This window comes from Cataglyphis hispanica, chromosome 10 (assembly GCF_021464435.1).
Source record: "Cataglyphis hispanica isolate Lineage 1 chromosome 10, ULB_Chis1_1.0, whole genome shotgun sequence".
Taxonomy (NCBI): Eukaryota; Metazoa; Arthropoda; class Insecta; order Hymenoptera; family Formicidae; genus Cataglyphis; species Cataglyphis hispanica.
This window is the reverse complement of record NC_065963.1, coordinates 5,231,666-5,253,545: the sequence shown is the minus strand read 5'-3', so window position 1 is coordinate 5,253,545 and position 21,880 is coordinate 5,231,666. Positions and strand designations below refer to the sequence as shown.

Genomic DNA, 21,880 nt, shown 5'->3' with positions numbered 1-21,880 from the left:
CATGGAAGCGGGCGGGAGCCCGATTCGCGCTCTGCATTATCGAGATTCTCCATTACCGTTCTTAAATCTTTCGTACCGCACATTTGCATTTTTCGTTTTTTCGATAGTCGCATATATATATATATATATATAAATAAATCTCTCGATGCTTTTTGCACGGTGAATGCGACCATCACGACTGCGATATCAAAATGCGGAAACGATTCAATTGCGACGAGAACACTGAAGTATTCAGTAATGCGTGACGCATTTTATATCACGCATTAGTGATCGAGTATATATATATATATATATATATATATATATATATATATATATGTATGTATATACACAGATGTTCCTCGGTATTCCAGACGATTTCGGAGACGCGCGCTACATTGACTCCCCGGGTACTAATTCAATTTGTATGGCATCTTTTCTCGAGAGATCATAATCGGGATTAGCCTGAGCGCAAGAGCGAAAGGAGGGAGAGGAAGGAAAAGGAAAGCCACAATACCCTGCTATTGTCGGGAACAGACGCGCGGATCCCTTGCTCGTTCTGTGTGTGTATATATATATATATATATATATGTACATACACACAACGCGTCGGCGGCCAAGTGCATTCTTCGCCAGTATAGCAGGCGTCGTTCGGTGTCGCATCGTCAGGCTCGTAGGTCGTAGAGCCTGCGAGGCGAGAGGCGAGTGAATCGGTCGTTACCAACCAGCCAGCCAGCCAGCAAGCAAGCAAGCAAGCAAGCAGGCAGGCAGGCAGGCAAGGCAGGCAAGCGGGCGGACGAACGGGCATATACCACGGACGGGGCAGAGGCGAGGGTGCGTCGCCCGGGATATCGATCGCCTCTAAACAAACATGGCTCGTTTTAGTCGAAGGAGTCGACTTCTATCCCGTATAAATCACGGTTATTCCTTCCTGCGCGCGTATATACGGGGTGTCCGTTTTCGTCCGGGTGACCCCACTGTCACCACACTCTGTTCGCTTTGGTCGCGGAGGCGAGAGACATCGGACTCGGTCTCCTCGGGCACGCGGAAAGGGGGATGATTCGCGCGGATGCAACAATTTTTGCTGTCAGACATCGCGCCTCGAGGGAGAAATTTATTCGTTTACTCGTTAACACGGCATCCCGAGAATAGATTCAATTTTATTCGCCGCGCGAGGATGATATTTTTCATTTGTGTATAATTATCTTATCACACAATTATTTTTAATGCGTCACTTTTTAAACATAAATAAATTTTCTTTGCAATTAAAAATAGAGCACATTCGATAAATGTTGTTAAGTTTAATGTTGCGTAACATAGTAATTAATCTCCATTATTTAAATGTATTTTATAAAGAGTGGATGAGAAATGTGTATGAGATTATCGTGGAAAAGAGAGGGACTATGATGAATGGCACTTCGTGATAAGTAAATGCATCGCGTAAAATTATGAGATCGTATATATATAAAATTTAAAATTTTTATCATAGAATAAAATTACGTTTATTGAGAACCTTTATTCTTCTTTTTTTTTTTTGCAGATAAATCGTATCTATGCTTCAGCGATTTGTTAACTGAACTGATTTATCAACTAACAAGCCTTTGGAATAAATGGTATAAATTGACACTGAAAAATTACACCTGGGTACATGATCCTCGCGATAAAATATTGTACAAAGAGTGTATCGCGATCGAATAATAATTACAATGTTTCCGTTTCGCGCGTCTGCAAGCGAGTAAAATTTTCTCGCAAATGCGCTCGCAGAGTGTAGAAATGCAATTTCAATGCGATTTCGTGACGATTCTTTGAAATAACGAAAGACCCGCGGTGTATCTAATCGGTGCGATACTTGGTACAAGATTAGGCTAATTGACAGCTGCGCGCGGAAAATAATTACAGACCGACGATGGACATACGCTTAATCGTATCGCGACAATGGCTAATCCATACTGCGTCGGTTCACGTGACAGAACGATCCTCGGTCGATGCCACCTGCTGATTTGCATACTTTGGTTTAGCTGTCGTTCTTCGCGGAATTGTCAGACACCGTCGCGTTTGATCGAGATATATTCGGGAGAGATTGCGGGGGGAGGGGGGGGGAAGAGGGGGGAAAGTCGTGGAATTCTTTTCGGGCGAGAAGCTCGTTTCACGGAGATTCGTTCCGAGTTTAACGAGTGATCTCACGAGGGGTGTTACGCCCGGCTACCCGGTGGTACATAATCCCGAACGTAAGAAAGACGGAGGCGAGGAAGATGACAACGGTCGACACTTACCTGCGACTGTGAGCGTGGCGTTCCTGCTCGGGACGGATCCCGCCTTATTCCGCGCGACGCACCAATATACACCGCCATCTTGCTCCTTCTTGCCGTGCATCACCCGCAGAAAGAACAGGGATCCCGTAGGTAGCAAGACCCGATGCGACTTGGCGTCGCCCGGCGACGTCTGCACGAGCTCGCCGTCCTTGTACCACTCTATCACCGGTTCGGGTTTACCCTCCGCCTTGCAGTTCAACGTCACCGGCTCATTTTTCGCGACTATTATGTCCGACGGGTGCTCGGTTATCCGTGGACATTTCAGTTGCCCTGAAAAACAAAAAAGGAAACGGTGACTCTTTAGCGGATCTCTCCTCTCGACGATGCGCGTCGTGTCGTCTCGGCAATCTAATTAGTTCATCCCTTCAACCGGAGATATTTTCGCCGCGACATTGCGTTCTTTTACGTTGAATTGTTTCGTCTTAAGTAAGAGTAATGAAGGCTAATAGCGTATGATTAATGCCTCGTGATATTTTAAGAATAATTATTCTCTCTCTTTCTCTCATTTTATTAAATCAGAAAATTTTATATTTAAATGATTTTATCAAATTATATAAATATTAATCGAAAAAATACGAACGCTGAATAAAAGATGTCAAACGATTATTATATCTACAAGCAATTAAATATTGTCAGGTGAGCAATTAATTTTCGCACATTAACTATTAATTGACTCATGTCTCATGCTTATTTCTCGCAAGCATATAAATTAACTATAAAAGATATTTTAATAGCTAATTGAGGAAATAATTGGATATCATGCTAAAATTTCTTATTTTTGACTGTTATATAATTCATCCACAAATATTTAATATTTTAGAAATCTATTTGCAGCATCTCGTTCTTGAAGCAATTAATTAATAATTGATTCTAGTATGATTGTTTTTGGTTTATGATTTGCTAAATGTTTTTTGAAAGTATCTAGCAACGTATAATAAATCAGTACTTTCGTTTTTAATATCAATTTTCTGCTATTGGATAGGAGTGATAAATTCATGATTAGAGCAGCCAATTAGCAATAAATTAGCACTTAATTATGCCATATACCCGAATTTAATTTTTCGAGTTAGGGAAGGAAAGAGCTAACGAAAGTTACATAAATCTCCTGTTGTTTCTCGTATCGGATATGCGCACCCCGCTCTCGAGGCACCGCGTGCAACATATAAATTTATTGGCACGTCGCCAATATTAATCTTGCGAAGAGAAGCTGCCGCCCCTTGCCAATATTAATAGAATATACAAAGCCGATGTTTATGTACTCGCACGATCGAAAGCTTTTCTTCACCGCGCCATGAATTTTCCTCTTGTTGCGCGCTGACTATCCTATCTCTCGACTCTTCTCAATTTTGTATGGAACAGCACTGCGCAAAGGCGCATACCGTGATCTCGTTAATTTTCTAACACCTCGTCGTAAACCAGCTCAGAAGCTCGAAAATTAAATCAGGCTTCAATCTGCCTTATTTTTAAGCACCGTCACATAAAATTTTCAGTATTTAATGCTTGTTGCGCGCAACAACATTAACAGAGGAATTATGCAGAACGGTAAAGTTTGCGTTTATATAGTAAAAAATATGTTAATGCAGCAGCCGTAATTTGTATCCGCAGCGCAATGATATTAAATCCATGTAAACTCGATTCAACATGTTTACGAGTCACCGCAATTAGCGGCAATATAGAATCGTATTACTAGGAATTAATTCAAATAATACAGGATATTTGCGACGCATATGCGGGGACCACATTTCTAGCATTAATTAATTTTAATTCAATTATTCTCGTTTTTATGCGTGGCTGAAGAGAGTGATTTATTGATAAATGTGAAACAACATGTGTTTTCATCAACGCGGGTATAAACAAATCATAAACCGATTTGCCGTGACACACTGTGCAACGCTTTCCCGCTCGACTAACATTATATAGCATCATGCCGTGACATTTTATAAATAACGAACGTTACAAATTATGCATCACTATAACTCAAGCAGCCCGACGGATGCATATAAAAATAAAAACCTTAATTAAAAATATTATTTTCAATTATATTTGTTACGTCGCGTTGACATCGCATGTCAATGACTCCCAGTTTCACATTTTTCGCCTCTAGAAAAGATTTTAAAAGATATTTTGAAATATCTCTCTTATATACAAAAAAAAAGGTCCAAATAATTTTTTAAAAAATTATTACGAATAAGAGATATGTTAATAAAATTAATATAACGTGCTACGCTAAATACAAATAATTCAGTAAATAATTAAACGCCTCTGAACGCGCAACTACATCGGTGCTTTTTGGTGAAAAAAAGGCGAGACAATATCGGTTTCCGACCGACAGAGACTCCGACATTCGCGGGAGCGAGCGTGCGGCGAATTTTTCGCCGTTCGCTCCAACAGCTACCAGAGATCACGCTCGTCCATGCATTCCGCGATATATCCAACCCGCTTTGACGCACACTCACGCATACCCAGCGAAAGTATATTGGTATATGTGTGCGTCTGTGACGCGGGTGTCCTATTTAGATAACTGAATTATGGATGAATTATTGGCCGCCGGTGTATGCACGTAGTGCAGGTATATAATTTGATAATATCGCCGCCTCTGGCGCGTCCTATCTCCGTGCCACGAGATTTCGGCCCGTCGTGGTGGTGTATGTCGCCCGCCGAACGTCCATATGCATTATGCGTGCGCGCGCTCGCTCGCATACGTGCGTATATACTATATGCAGCGTTACACGTGATGCACGCGAGAACGTGAACGTCGCGTCGGTGTGAGCGAGAAGCAGGCGGGTATTAGTCATCGATAGTGGCTCTCGGATTACCTGTGGTTACACGCATTATTAGATCGACGCATCGTGCTGCTGTCTAGTTCGGGCATTCCTCCGCCAAGTGCCTGTTCACGTACGCGTGCATCCCAATTTAGTCAATAGAAGAGGAGAAGACGCGTCGATCGAACGGCTCTTGTGTGTACAAAGAGAATCGATGTACTTGTATGTAAAACAGAGTCGAGAGAGAAAGTTCCTTAAAGTTTCTTTCGGGAAAAATGACGGTATCAAATAATATAAGAATAATTTATTTTTAGCGATATAAAAATGTATCTCATAATTTGTACCTATATAGAATTTCTATTCGAGACAAGTTATTTTGCAAATTGTAAAAATTTATCTAGTGTATGATTTAAAATATTCACCTAATAAAATACAGATTTTAATTTAATTTTACTAATTTCGGTTTATTTTCTACGAAACGGGGGTTTCGAAAAGGAATTCATTAATTTTATTAACATAGATATTTTGAAAACTTTTTAAACGGTTTTCGATTTAAAATAACTAAATTTGACGCTTCTTCTCTCTTTCGCGAATTATCGCGTTATTATCAAGCAGATGATTTTCACAAGCGCAAAAAAATGCAGGTGCAATCTTTCGATCCCTAATGCGAGTAAAGGGCGACGATAACAGGAGAAGGAGGAAAGTGACGAAGCAAATTACACGAGTGTACCTACTATTAGCCCGTTATAAAGGGCCGTGGATGCCTTCCTTTTTTATTACAGCAATATAGCCTCGCTGGTGTAAGAAGAGAGATTAAGACTCCGTCGAAATCAGAAAGCGTACGAAAGATGATAAAAAAAAGGGAGCTCAGTAACACAAGGGCGAAACTACAAGAGCTCACTTAGGTAGAAGCAAGAAAAGGCTACACGATTTTTGTTGTACCTTCATCGAATGATGTTGACGCGCATAAATATGTAGAATTTATTTTTTAAAGTAATAAAAAGAAAAAAAAATGTTTTTATAAAATTATAAAAATTAGGTAAAAATGATAAAGGAGAAAAATATTTCCTCTTTATTATTTGCGTCTTTTAAAGTTCTATATTTAAAAAATTATTTCTCGATTACTTCAAGAAATAAGTTTCAATATATTTCTGCACGCCGACATTATTCGATGTACCTTCTCTCGATTCAGCAGTAAATTCAAGCACATAATATCAATGATTAGATAGCAATTGACCTTTAAATATAAACGGTCGAGATTTAAATTGGCCTTTATCTCAGTAATTTGCGCGATTTTCTCGGCTTCGCTATTCGGTATACGCTTCGCAAGTAAAATATAAGGAGATTTGCGCTGTTTGTAACTCATTATCATACCAGTTTCCACTTTTGCTATCACACTAGAGCACATTATATATGTGTATGTATGCGGAGAAGGCCAACCAGGCGTTATATTCACTAGTCATTTGCCTCGTTGCCATTGTGTATTCACTTAGCTTTCTCATGCGTTTGTCGTACAAGGTTAACGCAGCGCGTATTATAATCCCTTTCCGTATTTTATTTAAACAGACGCGAGTAAATGATTCATGTAAAACGTGAAACAATCCTGGTTTTCGAAATCCTTTTCTTGAAACACCCAGTGAAGAAAATTAAACATTAAATATCAAACAATATCTCGCATAATATTCAAAAGTTTTGTAATTCTGAAGAATTGAAAATATCTTATTCGTCGACTATATAATTATTCTTCAAATATCGGCAGTAAATTGCACTCATACTCGGATGTTTTATTTAATTATGTTTCGTTTCTCCACGGCGTACTCTAAGACTTACAAACGCACCGCCTTTCGCATACCAATGTTTCGACGGGAATCTCCAATTTAACGTAACTTTCCTAAGTCCATAAAATTTAAACGGGGATCCGAATGTGCTCGGGATGTCGAATGCCGCTCCTAACATTGGTTAGACATCCGGTGCTTACAACGCTCGCTGCACAACGCTTAATCCTTTGTTTGAATTATTCAGAGATGCGTGTTGTAGTGGTAACATGGGCCGCCGGGCACTTCCAGAAAAGAAAACGGATACCCGCTTTATATGCAAACGAAACTAAATACGCTCACGTAGTGCCATCCGCGAGAGGATATCCCGATACCAAGCAGCATGACGCGCATCACACGCCGAGGAGAACAATCGGCAAATAATTCGCGCGTATCAATTTTTTCGCATTTTTTTTTTTTCAGGACTCCTTCGATTCGAGGGATCACGAAATTGCACGATATTCCGACGCGTAACACCGCCGTGCCCCACCATAATCGGATTTCTGTCGCTGCGAATGCTCGTATAGAATCGCTCGATATCTATAAATCAGCATAGTGCGCTAGGTTATGCCAACGGCGCAGATTTATATTGCGTCACGTATGCGTATGCGCCGCATTTACCGATAAATTTGTGTGCGGCGGTACTTCTCGAATCGTTAAAATGGATAGAATTTATTTTCTCTCCGAAAAATATCGACTTGCAATTCGCCAAAGAGCGAGTCGTTAAAATTTCACCCGGGATTAATGAGATACTACTTTTGATCAAGAAAATTAAAATTTCTCTCTCTCTTAAACAATTGCTATGAGGGTCGCTTATGAGCTATATTTAAACATTAGAAGGATTAAGATTGTAAGTTGTAGCGACTAAATTTGTCTCGATTCGCATGATTGCCTCAGTAATTTATGCATCAATGACCGATTATACGTTCGGAGCAGGGTCATTGTATCTACATATGTATATGCACATACACACTACAGATATTTTAATAGGTTTCATGAAAATGTTGAGAAAAATCAAAGTGGTTTAAAAAATCAAACAATTTTTGTGGAAGTTAATAAAAATTTTCAACTAAATGCCTATAAAAAAAATTAATAAATATTTAACCAAACTTTTACACTAACGTTTATTTTTTATTAGAAAAAGTTATTTCGCAAATCGTCAAAATTACAGAAGCAATTGATTAGTATTCTATAAATGTTAAATCATTGAGTAAAAAGTGATATCATAATTTTTTTTTTTTTTTGCTTTAACTATTCGTTAAAGCATACGAGATAAAATTGTTCGATTAATAAATAAACAAAATTGTTCATTAAATAAAATTGTTCACGGTTCGATAAATCGAAGTAGATATATATTAGATTTTATGTGGCTATTGAACGCTGTGAAAGTTAAAAGGGCTCGACATTCGCACGACGAATTAAATACGGGTCTGCAAAACAACAACACATTGGCGACTTGGAAAACTCACACGTGGACGATGTACGGCGCGTTTGTTCATTTCCTCCTCCATTTCCGATGGCGCCATTTAAATCGCAACTGCCCTAACTAACTGGAAATCGAAGTCCCGCGCAGCCCGTCCTCAAGGGGTATGTTGACAGAATGTGTGTATACGTAGAGAGAGAGAGAGAGAGAGAGAGAGAGAGAGAGAGAAAGTGCCGAGACCTATTTGCCACGGAGTTTGATTTGCTCCGAACAAGCGCGCGCTGGGAGAAGAAGAGAATTGTGTGTCTCACTTTCTCTCTATTGGCATTAATATATATGAGAAATTGCTCGGGAGAACCGACGAAAATCGATCGGCGCTATTAAACCTAACAAAGAACTGCTTGACGTTCTCGTGCGCTCGGCCAATTGCATAAGCGCGGAATAATGCAGTTTTACACAATGGAAACACGGAATGAAATTTGCAATTATAAACGGATCCATCGTTTATACCCTCATTTCGCGTCGTCGTATCGTTACCATCCATCATTTACATTCGCGTATGAGATATCAACCGCGTAATGCGCGTAGACGCGAACGAAACGCATCGCGTTCATCGCCGAGAAAAAAGCATTTAGCTTTGATTTTATTAAAACGCGCTGAATTCGCAAAACCAACAATTCTCATCAATTCCGAGTTGAAACGAAATATCCACGCCCTGGGGATAGAATGTACAGTGGGGCGGGAGAGGGAGGAGAATCGAACAAAGCCCCTTTGCGATTTTGATTAATTTTTCGGTATTTTAATAGAATATAGCTTTCATTTCTTGCTCGAATATCCAAAATTATCTCGCGATACAAATTAAATATCAAATGCAAATATTGACTTCGTGATTCGGATAATAATTTCGTGGAGATATACATCAAATCCAGAGATATATAATTTATCAGCTTTCCAAAGCAGTTGCCAAAAATTTGCCAATTATATTGTTAATTGTCAAAGTCCGCTACTTCTCCGTCGTCGTTTATCTCCTTCACCCCGCGACGCGAAAAATAGAATAAAAAAAAAATCGATTCTTCGCTGATACGATTTTTAATTCCGGCGCTCGCCCCATCGTCGAAAACTTTGTTTTCACACCCCTGATTCTGTGCCCGCGGCAACGGCGTAATTACATTACACCTACGTCGCAACAGATGTCATCTCGCAGTTGATCTATTAAATAACGTGATTTATGGGACGGTGTGTGTTCTCTCGATATCTCGGCGCTCTTTCACGCCCGGCTCGACTCGATTCGAATCAAGCAGGGTCGGTCGGACTCGACGGGCCCTTTTCCTCGCGTATCTCGTCGGCCCTATCGCCGTTCTCGAGCAAGCGAGCTGCGCGCACACGCCGTTCCTCGCCAGGGGCTCCGCGATTTTCTTTTGTTCGCCGCGCGCGTCGTGCAGAGAGACGGGAAACAATGGTGGTGGTATTCGCGGCGAAATTAAAACCGCCTACGGACTTTTCATATTCCGCCGACGAGCGGCGACGACGACGAGGTGAGTCTTCGCTCGTGGCTCACTTGCGCTAAATCGCCCCTAGGCGTTTCCTCGTTTCATTTTAGTTTCTCGCGTGTATCAAACGAGAGCTATATACGGGTATGTACGGGCTGCCTATATACACGCTGTCCATCCCTTGCATGTTTCTCTCTACGGATACTTTGGCGTCGATTTTCACTCAACAACAATGTTGAGGCTTCCCGTGAGATGATCCGCAGATTTAAAAACGCTTTTATCAATCATATTTAAAAAGCACGAGATTATATCGCAACAAATTTTACTTATAAAATGGGTTTTAGGAAAATTTTCCTTCTAAAGTTAGCGACATAATTAAAAGTACAATTTATATAATACGTAATATATGTACATGTGTAATATATTTTTACAGTAAGAGATTCTACCTGCGTCGAGTATAAATATTCGAAGAGTTTAAATTCACGAGCTCTATTACAAGACATTTTATCTCATCATCTTACGAGACATTTTATTTCATTCGCAAAAATAACCAGAGACATATATCATATAGCCAAGGTCTGACGTGGATAAGAGATATTTATTTCTGAACAAATTAGCGGGAGATTAAATCGTGTAAAATATTCCTAAAATAGGGAGATTAGGCATTTATCATTCGCGTTGCCGCAGTTATTTACGACACCGTGGAATTTTAATTTCCGCAGCAATATTACGCTTGTTTCCTCATAAGCAAGAAAAAGATATGTCAGATTTCGTTAATAAAGCACGATTTATTGTATTTAGTTGATTTGTAGCCGGAAGGCAGCACGCGATTCAACGGAGGGTTGATTCGTCCGGTACAATAGAGCTCTTCAGGTTTACCCCGGGTCGGGATAAAAACCGAATTCATCTCCCGTGGCGAGAGCGTACGGCGCCGGTCGCTGCTGCATGGTGCGGCGGTGCCGGGAAATATCCGTCCGACAGGAAGGAATTGCGTATGCGACTGCCGACAGCCGGAGACGTAATATTCTCATTGTCGGTACATAACAGGCGCCGGGCACTTCCGCGCGTTTTACGCTCACGAGGAGGGACACGGCAATCGATAAGTTTTTAAAGCGGATAGGCCGGCTCAAATACTATAGAAATATATATAGCCGGCGTTGTAAAATAGAGGCCGTCGTAGATTCCGGCTAGATCGCGTACCTTAAATATACCACTTCGCGTATCTAACGATATCGGTCGACACCGGGGCTGCTCGCAGCAGCCAAATACAATTCCGAATTCCGTACGTACTCCGATATTTGGATATCGCTGCTTGCGTCGGGCTTGATATTGGAATATTCGGATGATTCAGGCGACTTGAATTCTTTGAATATCGTATGTGCGAACGAAATTTTGTCATTTTTATTTCGCAAATAGAGTTTTGAGAATTTCAAACGCGTGAAATCCGCACATACGTTTACGCTTGCCTATATATATATATATATATATATATATATATATATATATAATATATCGGTTAAACGGACCGTTGTGTATAATTCCAAAATTGTTTATAATTCCGAAAAGAGATTTTTTTTCGTTAATCGGGAAGCGAGAAATTCTCGTTATTTGGCTCAACAAATAGTATATAATGTTCGAAAATTCGCGTGATATTCGCTTTATGAAGGAGACCGCCTCTAAAATTAAGGCCAATCGTTATTCCCGCGGACGGTCCGAATAGTCCGGGATGCCCAACGACGATATCATATCGCGACGTAATCGATTCGGGCATAACATTAATCCCTAAATAATGATGCGTATATAGCGAGTGTTTTCCCAACTGGCGTTGCTAGTCTTAATAGCCGCTCCATCCGTTATACGTCCGATGACTTGGCGTATGGCGTCACGACCGCGATGTCAGTATTGATTTACCGTCGGTTTGGTGGCTCCGGGCCCCGCTATCTCTCTTCATCTCTCCGATCCCTCTTCTCCCCTCTCTCTCTCTCTCTCTCTATCTCCCGCGCTCTCCGGCGCTTATCATTCCCATTCGCTCTAATTCGCCATTTCCTCCCTTGTTCTGTTGCGGGGAGGAGAGCTCAAAGCGGGAAGAGGCTAAAGAAAGACCGGGCGAGCCAGCCGTTAGATCGATCTACAGAGGGAAGGAGGACACTCACGGAGTACGCTCACAGATTGGCGATGGTAGTTTCTCTCTCTCTCTCTCTCCCTCCTCGATGCTGCTTGATGACGACGATAGCGGCTACCATAGACGGAGGAATAGTTGCGCGATGACTCGGCGCGCGCGAGCCGAAAGAAAGAGACACGAAGATCGGCCCCGCAGCTAAATGCGTGCGCGTGCGAGTACACGCACGTGTGGGTGCACCGATGGGGAAGAATCGCAGGCTGAAAGAGAAATAGAGAGAGAGAGAGAGAGAGAGAGAGAGAGAGGGGGGGGAGTACAGCCTATTTCTTTCTCGGTAAGCTTTTAAAGAATCTTTTGCCTCAGAAATACTTAATTACGGCGCTCTCGGTAGTTTAGTGTGATTTTAATTTGGTGGCAGCGGCGCTCTCTCTCTCTCTCGGTGGCCTCCGGCTTAGTTCCACTTCTCGATCGTTATCTCTTCTTTTGTGCGCCTGAAATTATTACGGTCGCGAGGGCTACGACGCCTTCGCTAACGAACGAGCTGATTTCTCCGAGAATGAGCGAAAGAGGAGGAATGCACCGTCGCGCGCAATTAGATTTAAGCGAGAGAGATCCGTTTGGGAACAAATGGTTTATCAGCTTGCGATAGATTTATCACGTTATATAGATTAAATTTCAATAACACGATTAATAATTTATCCGCAACTGCGTTAAAAATCTGTTATTATAAATTAATTCCCCATATTTTATTTAGCTATAAATAAGCTATTATGCTAATAATAACATAATGTTATTAATAATTTATTATTAATGTTAATGTGAATGATGAATTTTAAAAAGTGTTCGATAATTCGCATTGTAGGTAATAAAGGTGAAAAATATCGGAATTCTCCAGCGGAATTTTTGCGGAAAATGCCAGAGTTGCTGACACTGTTCTTTCAAGTTCGCAGTATATACGATGTTATTTCATAGCCTCGGGTTGAGAAAAGGTTGAAATATTTATACCTAAGTTAACCACCGGCACACACTCAAAATGGTCTGGCATTTTTGCTTGCGCGGAAAATGACGGTAAAGTCTAGCAACGAGTTAATTAGACGTCACGTTTCCATTGAAGTTTAGATAATAAAAATATAGTATCTTTTTTATATTCGACGTTGATTAATTTAACAATTAGCAAGAGTTAAAATCTCGGCATTTTAAATCCTCTTGGATTTAATTAAATAATACGAGAGAGAAATTTTGTTATCTACTTCTACTCAATTATTCATTCGTGAGATATCACTGTTTACAGTGCAACTGAGAGGAGAAGAAAAACAGAAAGTCTATCATGTAACAATTCATTGTACTTTGGCTGACGATATCACGCGAATGATTAATTGAAATATTGTTTCGCATGATCGAAATACGCGCGTCGCGCAAATCGCGCTACGTACGATGGATGGATAAAAAAAAAAAAACGGCAAAACTCCAGTCGAAAGAATTCAAAGTGGCGATTGATATCTATCTGATATCGATTATCAATGCCCGCTATAGGCTTCGAAATACTCGAGCCCGTAGTCAATCGCGTATTACAGATACCAATACCTTCCGAATGCGTATTATCGATACCCGGTATGCGTTCCGAGAGCTTTAAATCCGTGCTCAAGTTCATCGATCGCGGACGTAATAACGGCTGAGATAGCAGCAACATATACACGATCAAATAACTCTACGAAAAATATGATGAATTGCAAGATAAATGTGTAGTTTTGTTTGGAAATTTTGTTTTAAAATACGTTATCGTGAGTTTTCCTTTATATATATATATATATTTATTTATTTTTATTTAAATAATAATGTACTTTATGTTTATATATATTCCTATATTTACATCGATTTATATATTTGTTTCTCGCGTTCCCCTTGTGTCTTATCCTTGTTTTACATCCGACATATACTAACGATCGTCGTGGCGAAATCACCCGGTATAAGGAGCAGTCACGTTTCAAGATGAAGGGTGCCTTCGTGTGGGCACAGTTGTCGCTCGTTCGTCGACGAAGGGAGAAGGAATCTTGCGGCGCGTACCCTTCGGGACTCCTCTTCGGCAGGGTCGCCGAAACTTATAAAAAAATAAGACCGTTTCAGGGAGACTAACGTAGGATCGTTTCTCGGAAAAGGGTCACCTTTTCCCGCCGCCGCGCACGAGGGAGCTCATCATCTCTTCCCTTTCACCCACGCCGAACCTTTTCCCTCCCTCCTCCTCCACCCTTTCGCCCTTGGCCCCTCTCGCCCTCTTTTCCCGTGCGCGCGCACGCATACACCTGTACCTAAAATGGCGATGGGTGGAAAGAAGCCGCCTCTCTCCCTCTCTCACTTTATCCATCTCTGTCCCTCTATCTCGTCGCCCCAGAAGAAATTGTCTTACGAGGCGCTCTTATCGATCGTGCGTTTTCCCCCTTGCAATTCTCTTCTCGCACCCCACATCTTCGGCCCTTACGGCCGAAAAAGGGAACTTAACGGGGTCGAAGACACCTTCGGGCCGTACATCTTTCACGAGTCCTGCCGCGCGGTATCCGCGCCGAGAGAGAGAGAGAGATGCCGCTCTCTTTCGATGAGAGATGGAGAATCAGCCGAGCAAGTCAGCCAGCCAGAGACAGCCGCGTGCGCCAGCATCGAAATTGTCTGTCGCGACAGAGCGGCGCGCAACATCGAATATTAAAGGCGCCCTAATCGCGAGCGACGGGATATAATAGCACAATAATAAGATGATATCGGAATATTGAGGCTCTACCCTTCGCTCCAGTCGCGGAGAATATCGTGACACGTGAAGGGATTATCTTGAAGGACGCTTGGAATATAGAATGCGATTACTCTCTCTCTCTCTCTCTTTCTCCTCATCGCAACGTTAAATGAACAGTTAATGGCACGCTTAATTACGAAATTAGATCGACATTAAGAAATTAATTTAGACATAATATATGCTCGATATGGTAGAAAGAGAATTATTTTCGCAGAATACAAGCAATAAAAGTTCAAACGTGGTTCGAATGGAAAGATCTCTAACGTGGGAAATGGGTAAGAAGACGGCGCTTTTGTCAGAAAAATGTTCGGATTAGCCAAAGAAACAGATCGAGAGAGAGAGAGAGAGAGAGGGGGGGGGCAACTTCAGGTATACTTAAAGCATTGCCGTTTCATTTAATGATATTGTTACGATCTCTATCTAACCGCGTTGAAATTTTTAGACCGTCGCGCCGTCCGGGCTTCTTTTGTGCCTCTCTTTCGCAATTACTACTCTCTCTCGATGCATTCATACGGGCCATCTGTGTACTCGCTCCATCTTGATAGAGAGGCCGGCAGTATTATAACCATAATGGTACTCGCGCGAAATAATAGGACGTAATACGCCCTTTCGGACCGCGCGACGACCAACTACTCTCGACGGAAATGCCTCTCGCAGAAGAGTAGCGCGCAATGAGAGAACGAACGAAAGAGAGAGAGGAAGAGGGAGAGAGAGCGCGTCTCACATCCAACCGGCTGCTGAGCGAAGTTCAGAAAACATCTCTCGGCCGGCGAGGAAGGAAGGCCTGCAATGCGCGCGAACAACGGACTCCTTTGTCCGATATATCGCGCGCGATCTTCTGCGATCTCTCGGTCGCTCGTCGTCATCGTCGTCGCCATCATCGTCGTTACGCGCGGCCGGCAACAAAACGTTAGCTGTTGCTCCTACAAACAACCGATTCCTGTCGCGGTCGTCCCGATCTCCTAGCCCGGTTTCGTTAACTTAGTCTCTTTGATGTGTCATACGTATGTCATGACAGCTTTATCTCTCTCTGTCTTTATCTCTTCGCTCGCTTTTCCCTCTCTCTCTTTCGCTCACCATCCTAATCGTGCGCTACTTTGGACAGTGCTTTCTTTCACAACGCCGTAATAGCCCGTGGAGAATTTCAGCTTGAAAATAAGCCGTTTTCCGTACGTCTATTTTAATTGGCGGGAGCCGCGCACTCGTGGAAAATCGCCGCGTCCTTCTCGTCGCAATTATTTCGCAGATAATGTTCGGTGTTGCTCCGTTGCCGTTAAATATCGCGGAAATTAGACATGAAATTGAATTACTGTTGAAGCGCGAATTGCGCGGATCTGCCTTAATACAAAGTTGATTAAAATTATGAAATCGTATTTTGCATATAATACGTTCAACAGAAAAAAAAAAAATTTATACTAGAACAGACTCATCATGAACGTTGTGAAATGGATATATATATATATATATATATATATATATATATATATATATAATGGATAAATATATACAATATATATTTAATAAACTATCGTATTATATTCCCGACTTTTACCAGTGCAAATACTAGTTCTATTACGAGTGAATCAAATTACGCGCTGGCGTGGCGCGTCAAATAAATGAGACGGACATTTCCTCTTGTCCTCGCTACGAGGAGGTGCTTTACCAAGACGGAGACAAGATCCGCCGCTATGTGCTTTATATTCTCGGATTTGTCGTACCTCGCGAGTGCAAAGTCCCCGACGCTGTTTTACATTCTACGGTTAAAGCGCGCCGGATCTCGCGCTTTTGTACCGTATGAAATAACGGAAAATCCACTATCGTCGCGTCGCCTTCTCTGACGGCGCGCCCTTCAAAGTCCGTCATCTTCATTCGCCCATTAAATCCCGAACGAGAGAACAACGGAGATGTTTGCGGTGAGGAAAGTTTAACCGTGCACTCGCTAGACTGCACTAACAGTTTATTTAACGACTGCCGCCGCATCGTTAGACGTAAAATAGCGTTTTCGCCAACTTTTTAACGTCAAAGGCGATGTCAAGGCCGTTGACCTCCTAGCCCGACGTAACCGGGCAATGTTCTTATTCATCTCACGATAATGCATCAAGCAGCGAATCTTACTTGAAAATATTTAGATGAACGCGATTCTTCATTCAAAAGATAGCCGAGGAAACAGACAGTGCATTAAAATAATCTTTCATATTACAGAAGGAATAATAAAACGGTATCTCGTGAAACATTTATATTTTCGCGCCATGAGACGGTGTCAAAACGTAAAAAAAGCAAAAAAAAAAAAAATGTACAGATACGACGTTCCATAACACCGTTCGCCAATTCTCAGACGCATAATCGCCACGATTAATTTCCAAGGACCGAATTCACGGGCGTTAACACGACACGCGTATCTTGGCGTGTACGTGAAAGATAACGCGAAGTCACTTGTCATTTGGAGATAGAGAGAAGGGACCTCGAGCAAGTTCTGATCAGCCCTTTTTAGTCTTCATTCGGAATTCTCACTGGCAAGCTCCGCTGAGCGAGCGCAGATAGAGAATAAGAAGAAACGAGAGAGAAAGAGAAAGAGGGAAAAAAAAGAGGATCCCTCGCGAGAATGCATCCTAACGACATGCGGCATATTTCATCCGAGTGCTCGATGCATTCGCGCACACGTGCTAAGGTATGATAACGCGAAAGAACGAGTCGGGGTGTGATGAAGTAACTAACATTCCGCTCGCGAACACCGCCACAATATGCGAATGACAACGTATAGTCTTTCCGTTCCGTTACTTTTGCTTCTCTCATCGTCGTGTCCACTCGTGTGTCTCGGCATTTTCTCGTACATATACACGTGTTCGTGCTTTGCCAGATTCGCATCAAATTCCGGTAGCATATTCTCTAAAATGTTTCGATAATACTCTAATTCACTTTCCTAAGAATTTTTTTGAAAGATTTTAGTTTTTATTTTAACAATTTTAATATGGATTTTAATCAATTTTAAGGATGAAATCTACCAATCTTCTCGCAAAAAAGTAAATTGAATAACCGTTGAATTAGATTCTTCGGTTGAAAAAGATTTCTCTCTCTCTCTCTCTCGTTGAATTTTATTGATTATCTTCGCAATTTCTTATTAAATCTCCTGAAAAAGTTTTAAACCAAATCTCGATTATGAAAGATTTATAGCATATATTTAATAGATAATTACTAAAATCACTATTTGACATATAAATATATAATTAAATTTGCTACTGAAATATAAATTCTATTTGAGAGAAATATAAGACTGTAATATCTTGTATATTCTTGAAACTTACTGTAATTTTACAAAATTTCGTTGATCTAATTCATTTCTCGTACTCATTTATTTTAGTTAGATATTTTACTCGTAATTGATAATCGAGAACGGTTTCTTCGCATCTCTATTCTCAAATTAACAAATACTTCACAGATGTCTTTGAATAGATATCTACATATGATAACTATTACAATCGATATATGTATATCATATTCTCCTCTTTAATAAAAAGTTCATAATTTCTTATCAGATCTATTTTCTATTCACTTAAACTATAAAAAGGGATGAACTAAGTTAATAACTGATGTGAATGCAATACAGAGAAGCAACAAATAGAGAGTTCCTTCATAATTCAGGCTCTATACATAGTTTCCTAAAGACCATATATAGGATCCAATCGATCTATAATATCTGTCATTATGCCAGCTGGTCGGGCGTGATGCAGCGATACAAGACGATTCGCGCCTCCCCTCCCGCAATACGTTTTAATTATCGGATCTCTCGATAGATTCTATTATTCCACATCAGAATTTCGATAATCTTTTTAAAATTTGATTTATATACGTCACGATAATCGCATAACAATTAAGTTAGATCATCCGAGTAAAACGGTGAGCTTGAATATCAAACTTATCACGCTGTTCAATGTGATAGGCATTAATTGCATCTCATGGATATCAGTGTCGCGCAAAAAAAAAAAAATAGAGAGAGAGGGAAACGGCGCGATAGCGTGTTTACGCAAAATCACACTTTCACTGACGCAGGAGAAAGATGTCCCTTTTTTTATTAGATGGCCGGGCCGTTGTCGCGGGACTAAAGCTCTCGGCATTATCCACTTGCCATTTTTTTACGAGCAAACCGCGATGCTTCGGAACAAAGACCATATGTACACGTCAGTCAGTCGCGAAACACTATCTTTAGATTCCTGCTATAGATGGTGATTAATTATTCGTGCGCGTCCGCGTTCGTTGTCATCTGACACGCCGAGAGAGGAAAAGAGTGCGTGTGTGTGTGTGTGTGTGTGTGTGTGTGTGAGAGAGAGAGAGAGAAGAGAATAGAAAGGAGAGGAACCGGCAACCTAGTGTGGTGGTCGTCTTCGCCATAAATTATTCATCCGCGTGCCGTTTTTGTTTCGCCGGCCGCGTACGCGATATCCCGGGAGTGCGGGTGCATCGATAAAGCTGGAACTGGTTCACGAAGAGCGAAGCCTCGTCTTTCCCTCCTTCTCTCTCCTCGTCTCGTCGTTGTTAGCCACGCATTCGCGGTAACCTTTGACGATACTCGGTGCCGAGTATGAAACGACTCGGACTGCCCATGACTAAAATGGTTTGACTAAAATTTTCGATATAAACTGCTCCAAAAGTCACCGTATAGATATACATCCCATTCGTATATTTTAATTTATTTAAAAAAAAATTATAAAAAATTACAAATTGAAGCGTCAAGTCGCAGAATCGAGAGTAATCTCCATTAAAAAAAAAAAAAAAACACTATTATAAGTAATAATATAATATAATTTTAATTATTTTAATTATTTTTATTTATTTATTATTTAATTAATTAATATAAACTCTTAATTACGTTTTAAAGTCCCAAGGATAAATCTCGAAATTTTAGGCGTATTTTATCGCACAGCATACATCCGCACGCATATGGTACTAATTCTAAATGCAGTGGCGTGATTAAGGCGACGATTTATTACGACGATATGAAGAATGCCGTCGAGCATCGTACATCGCGAATCGCGAGTAACCACGCCTAGTTGGCCGCATGAGACGCAGTTTTCTAGTTTGCAAACACTTTCATCGCAAATATGTTGGGAGGGATATCAACGGTAAAGGCAAAAATGTGCGGTAACGCATTTTATGTCTCCCGACATAAAAGGCAGGGAGCCTTCCTTCCCCTTCCCCCGTTCAGTATCGACGGCGTCGATTCGGCGCCGCGGTCGGGAAAATGCCTCGTAAAGTTACGCGATGCGAAAATTCGAATGTTGGCGTCTTTCATATCGCGATCGCACGGAGCCAATATTCGCGTATCGTTGACAAAATTTTCCGTCCGCGACACCATTCGCAAGCTAATTTTGTGAAAACACACGTCTTTCAGCGTGAGAGAAGCAAAAAGGAAATATGTATATTGAGAATATATTTTATTTATTATATATTTTATAAAATAAAAAATGTAAAAAATATTGTATAAGAAAACATCTTTGAGAAATCTTGCAAAAGTAGTTTTACTAAATCACGTTTTTTTTTTATGATACATACATTCTGGCGCTTTATATAAATCTCTTCAAACTAAATATTATATTCGCATAAAATATTCGGATTAAAATATTCGCGCAAATGTATCCTGTACGTGAAAATATTTTAGCTGCTTTCTAGTGTCGATAATCTTTACGGCAATCGGGATGTTAACGTTAGAAAATGCCATCCGTGTCTCGTCGCCGTAAAAGCTTTAGCAAGATATATACGTATTTAGCTCGTGCCTTACAAAACTGTCATTTGTACGTCCTAGCTCATACGCATCGCCCATTTGGGAGCCGGCAAATATGGCGCGAGCTTGAAAGAGAAAACCGCCTGTGCGTGAAAAGGAGCTCTAAACTAAAAGAGACATGAATAGTCGGAGGAACACAGATAGCTTCTTAGGCGCGTCAACGCCGGGACACCTGCGAAAGCAGAGACGGCTTTTCTTCCTCGTTGTATAAACTGCGATTTTTTTTTTCTTTCTTTCACAGTCATGCATTGTCGGCGCGGCGGCGATTGAAGGATATTAATCGCGTCGTGCGCGAAAGATCAATCGTTGTCCACGTGCGCGCATGTAATGGACATTTAAAACGTATTTCCGATCGAGGGCAACGTGCCTCGGCGCCACGTAATAACCAATAACACGGCAACAATTACATCAGGAACTCGTAATAAAAGGTGAACGATCGTGCGAGAATTAAAAAAAGGAGACAAAGAGAAAGAGAAGAGAAAAAGAGAGAGAGAGAGAGAGAGACGTTGAAATGTGAACGAGCATGATCAAAGAACGAGAGAGAGAGAGAGAGAGAGAGAGAATCTTGGAATTGTACAAGAAATTACGGAACGGGATAAACTTGGCTTAATTTATCATTTACACATTGTTCAATGTGCCTTAGTATAATCGTGTCGCGTGCCGCTCACCCTTATTTCCAGCACGCGCGTAATTATACATAGAAATCAATATAACGTCTTGCGTTCAACAGAGAGAATTGCTCCCGCATATCTCCTCGAGGAAATTGAAATAGTTGACTAAGCAATAAATATTACATCTAATTCGCTTCATTTGAAATTCTACAATAGTTCCCACAAGAATGTTCTTCTCATCGTGTGTTGCAAAAAAAATTGCGAAACTTTTGTGATTGCGTATAATCATAAAAATTTTCGATATCACTTACGTGTTTCAAATGTAATATCGCATCGATATCGTTTACATGTAATGCACAACAGAATCTTTACTTAATCTCTGATAAAACTGAATGCATACTCGCGGTTACGACAAAATTACGTTTGCCTGAAAAAACAAACGCGGGATTGAAAAAATAAACGCGAGATATCTTAAAATGCCCGCTCGCTTGCCGCGAAACGTACGGAAACGCAATGTGGTGGTCGCGGTTAAGAATGGAGATGAGGAGTTTTGCTTTAATAACGGTAAACATCGCGTCGTAAACAAAAATAGAGTATCGAAAGAGCCTACCGCGCCTCTAGCCGCGTATCGCCGTCTATTTTTAGACGGTCGCCGCGCGCAAACTACTAAAATAAATAACCCGTCCGCGTCGGAAAACTTTCCCTTAATATTCCACGTATCTTGTTTTTCCTACACCCGATATCGGTGGACCGCGGTATACGCAGCCGTGTATAACGTGTCAGGTAAATATATTCGTGATCATTTAAGCATAAAT

At 41.0% G+C, this 21,880-nt stretch overlaps 1 protein-coding gene across 1 annotated transcript in view; it reads right to left on the bottom strand.

Annotated features, from left to right (window-relative positions):
• Positions 1 to 21,880, bottom strand: part of LOC126852514 (roundabout homolog 2-like) — an 84,917-nt gene that overhangs the window by 60,119 nt on the left and 2,918 nt on the right. The window contains exon 2 of the mRNA XM_050597380.1: positions 2,253 to 2,561. Coding sequence (XP_050453337.1) covers positions 2,253 to 2,561 — 309 coding nt within the window. The remainder of the gene's footprint in view (positions 1 to 2,252; positions 2,562 to 21,880) is intronic.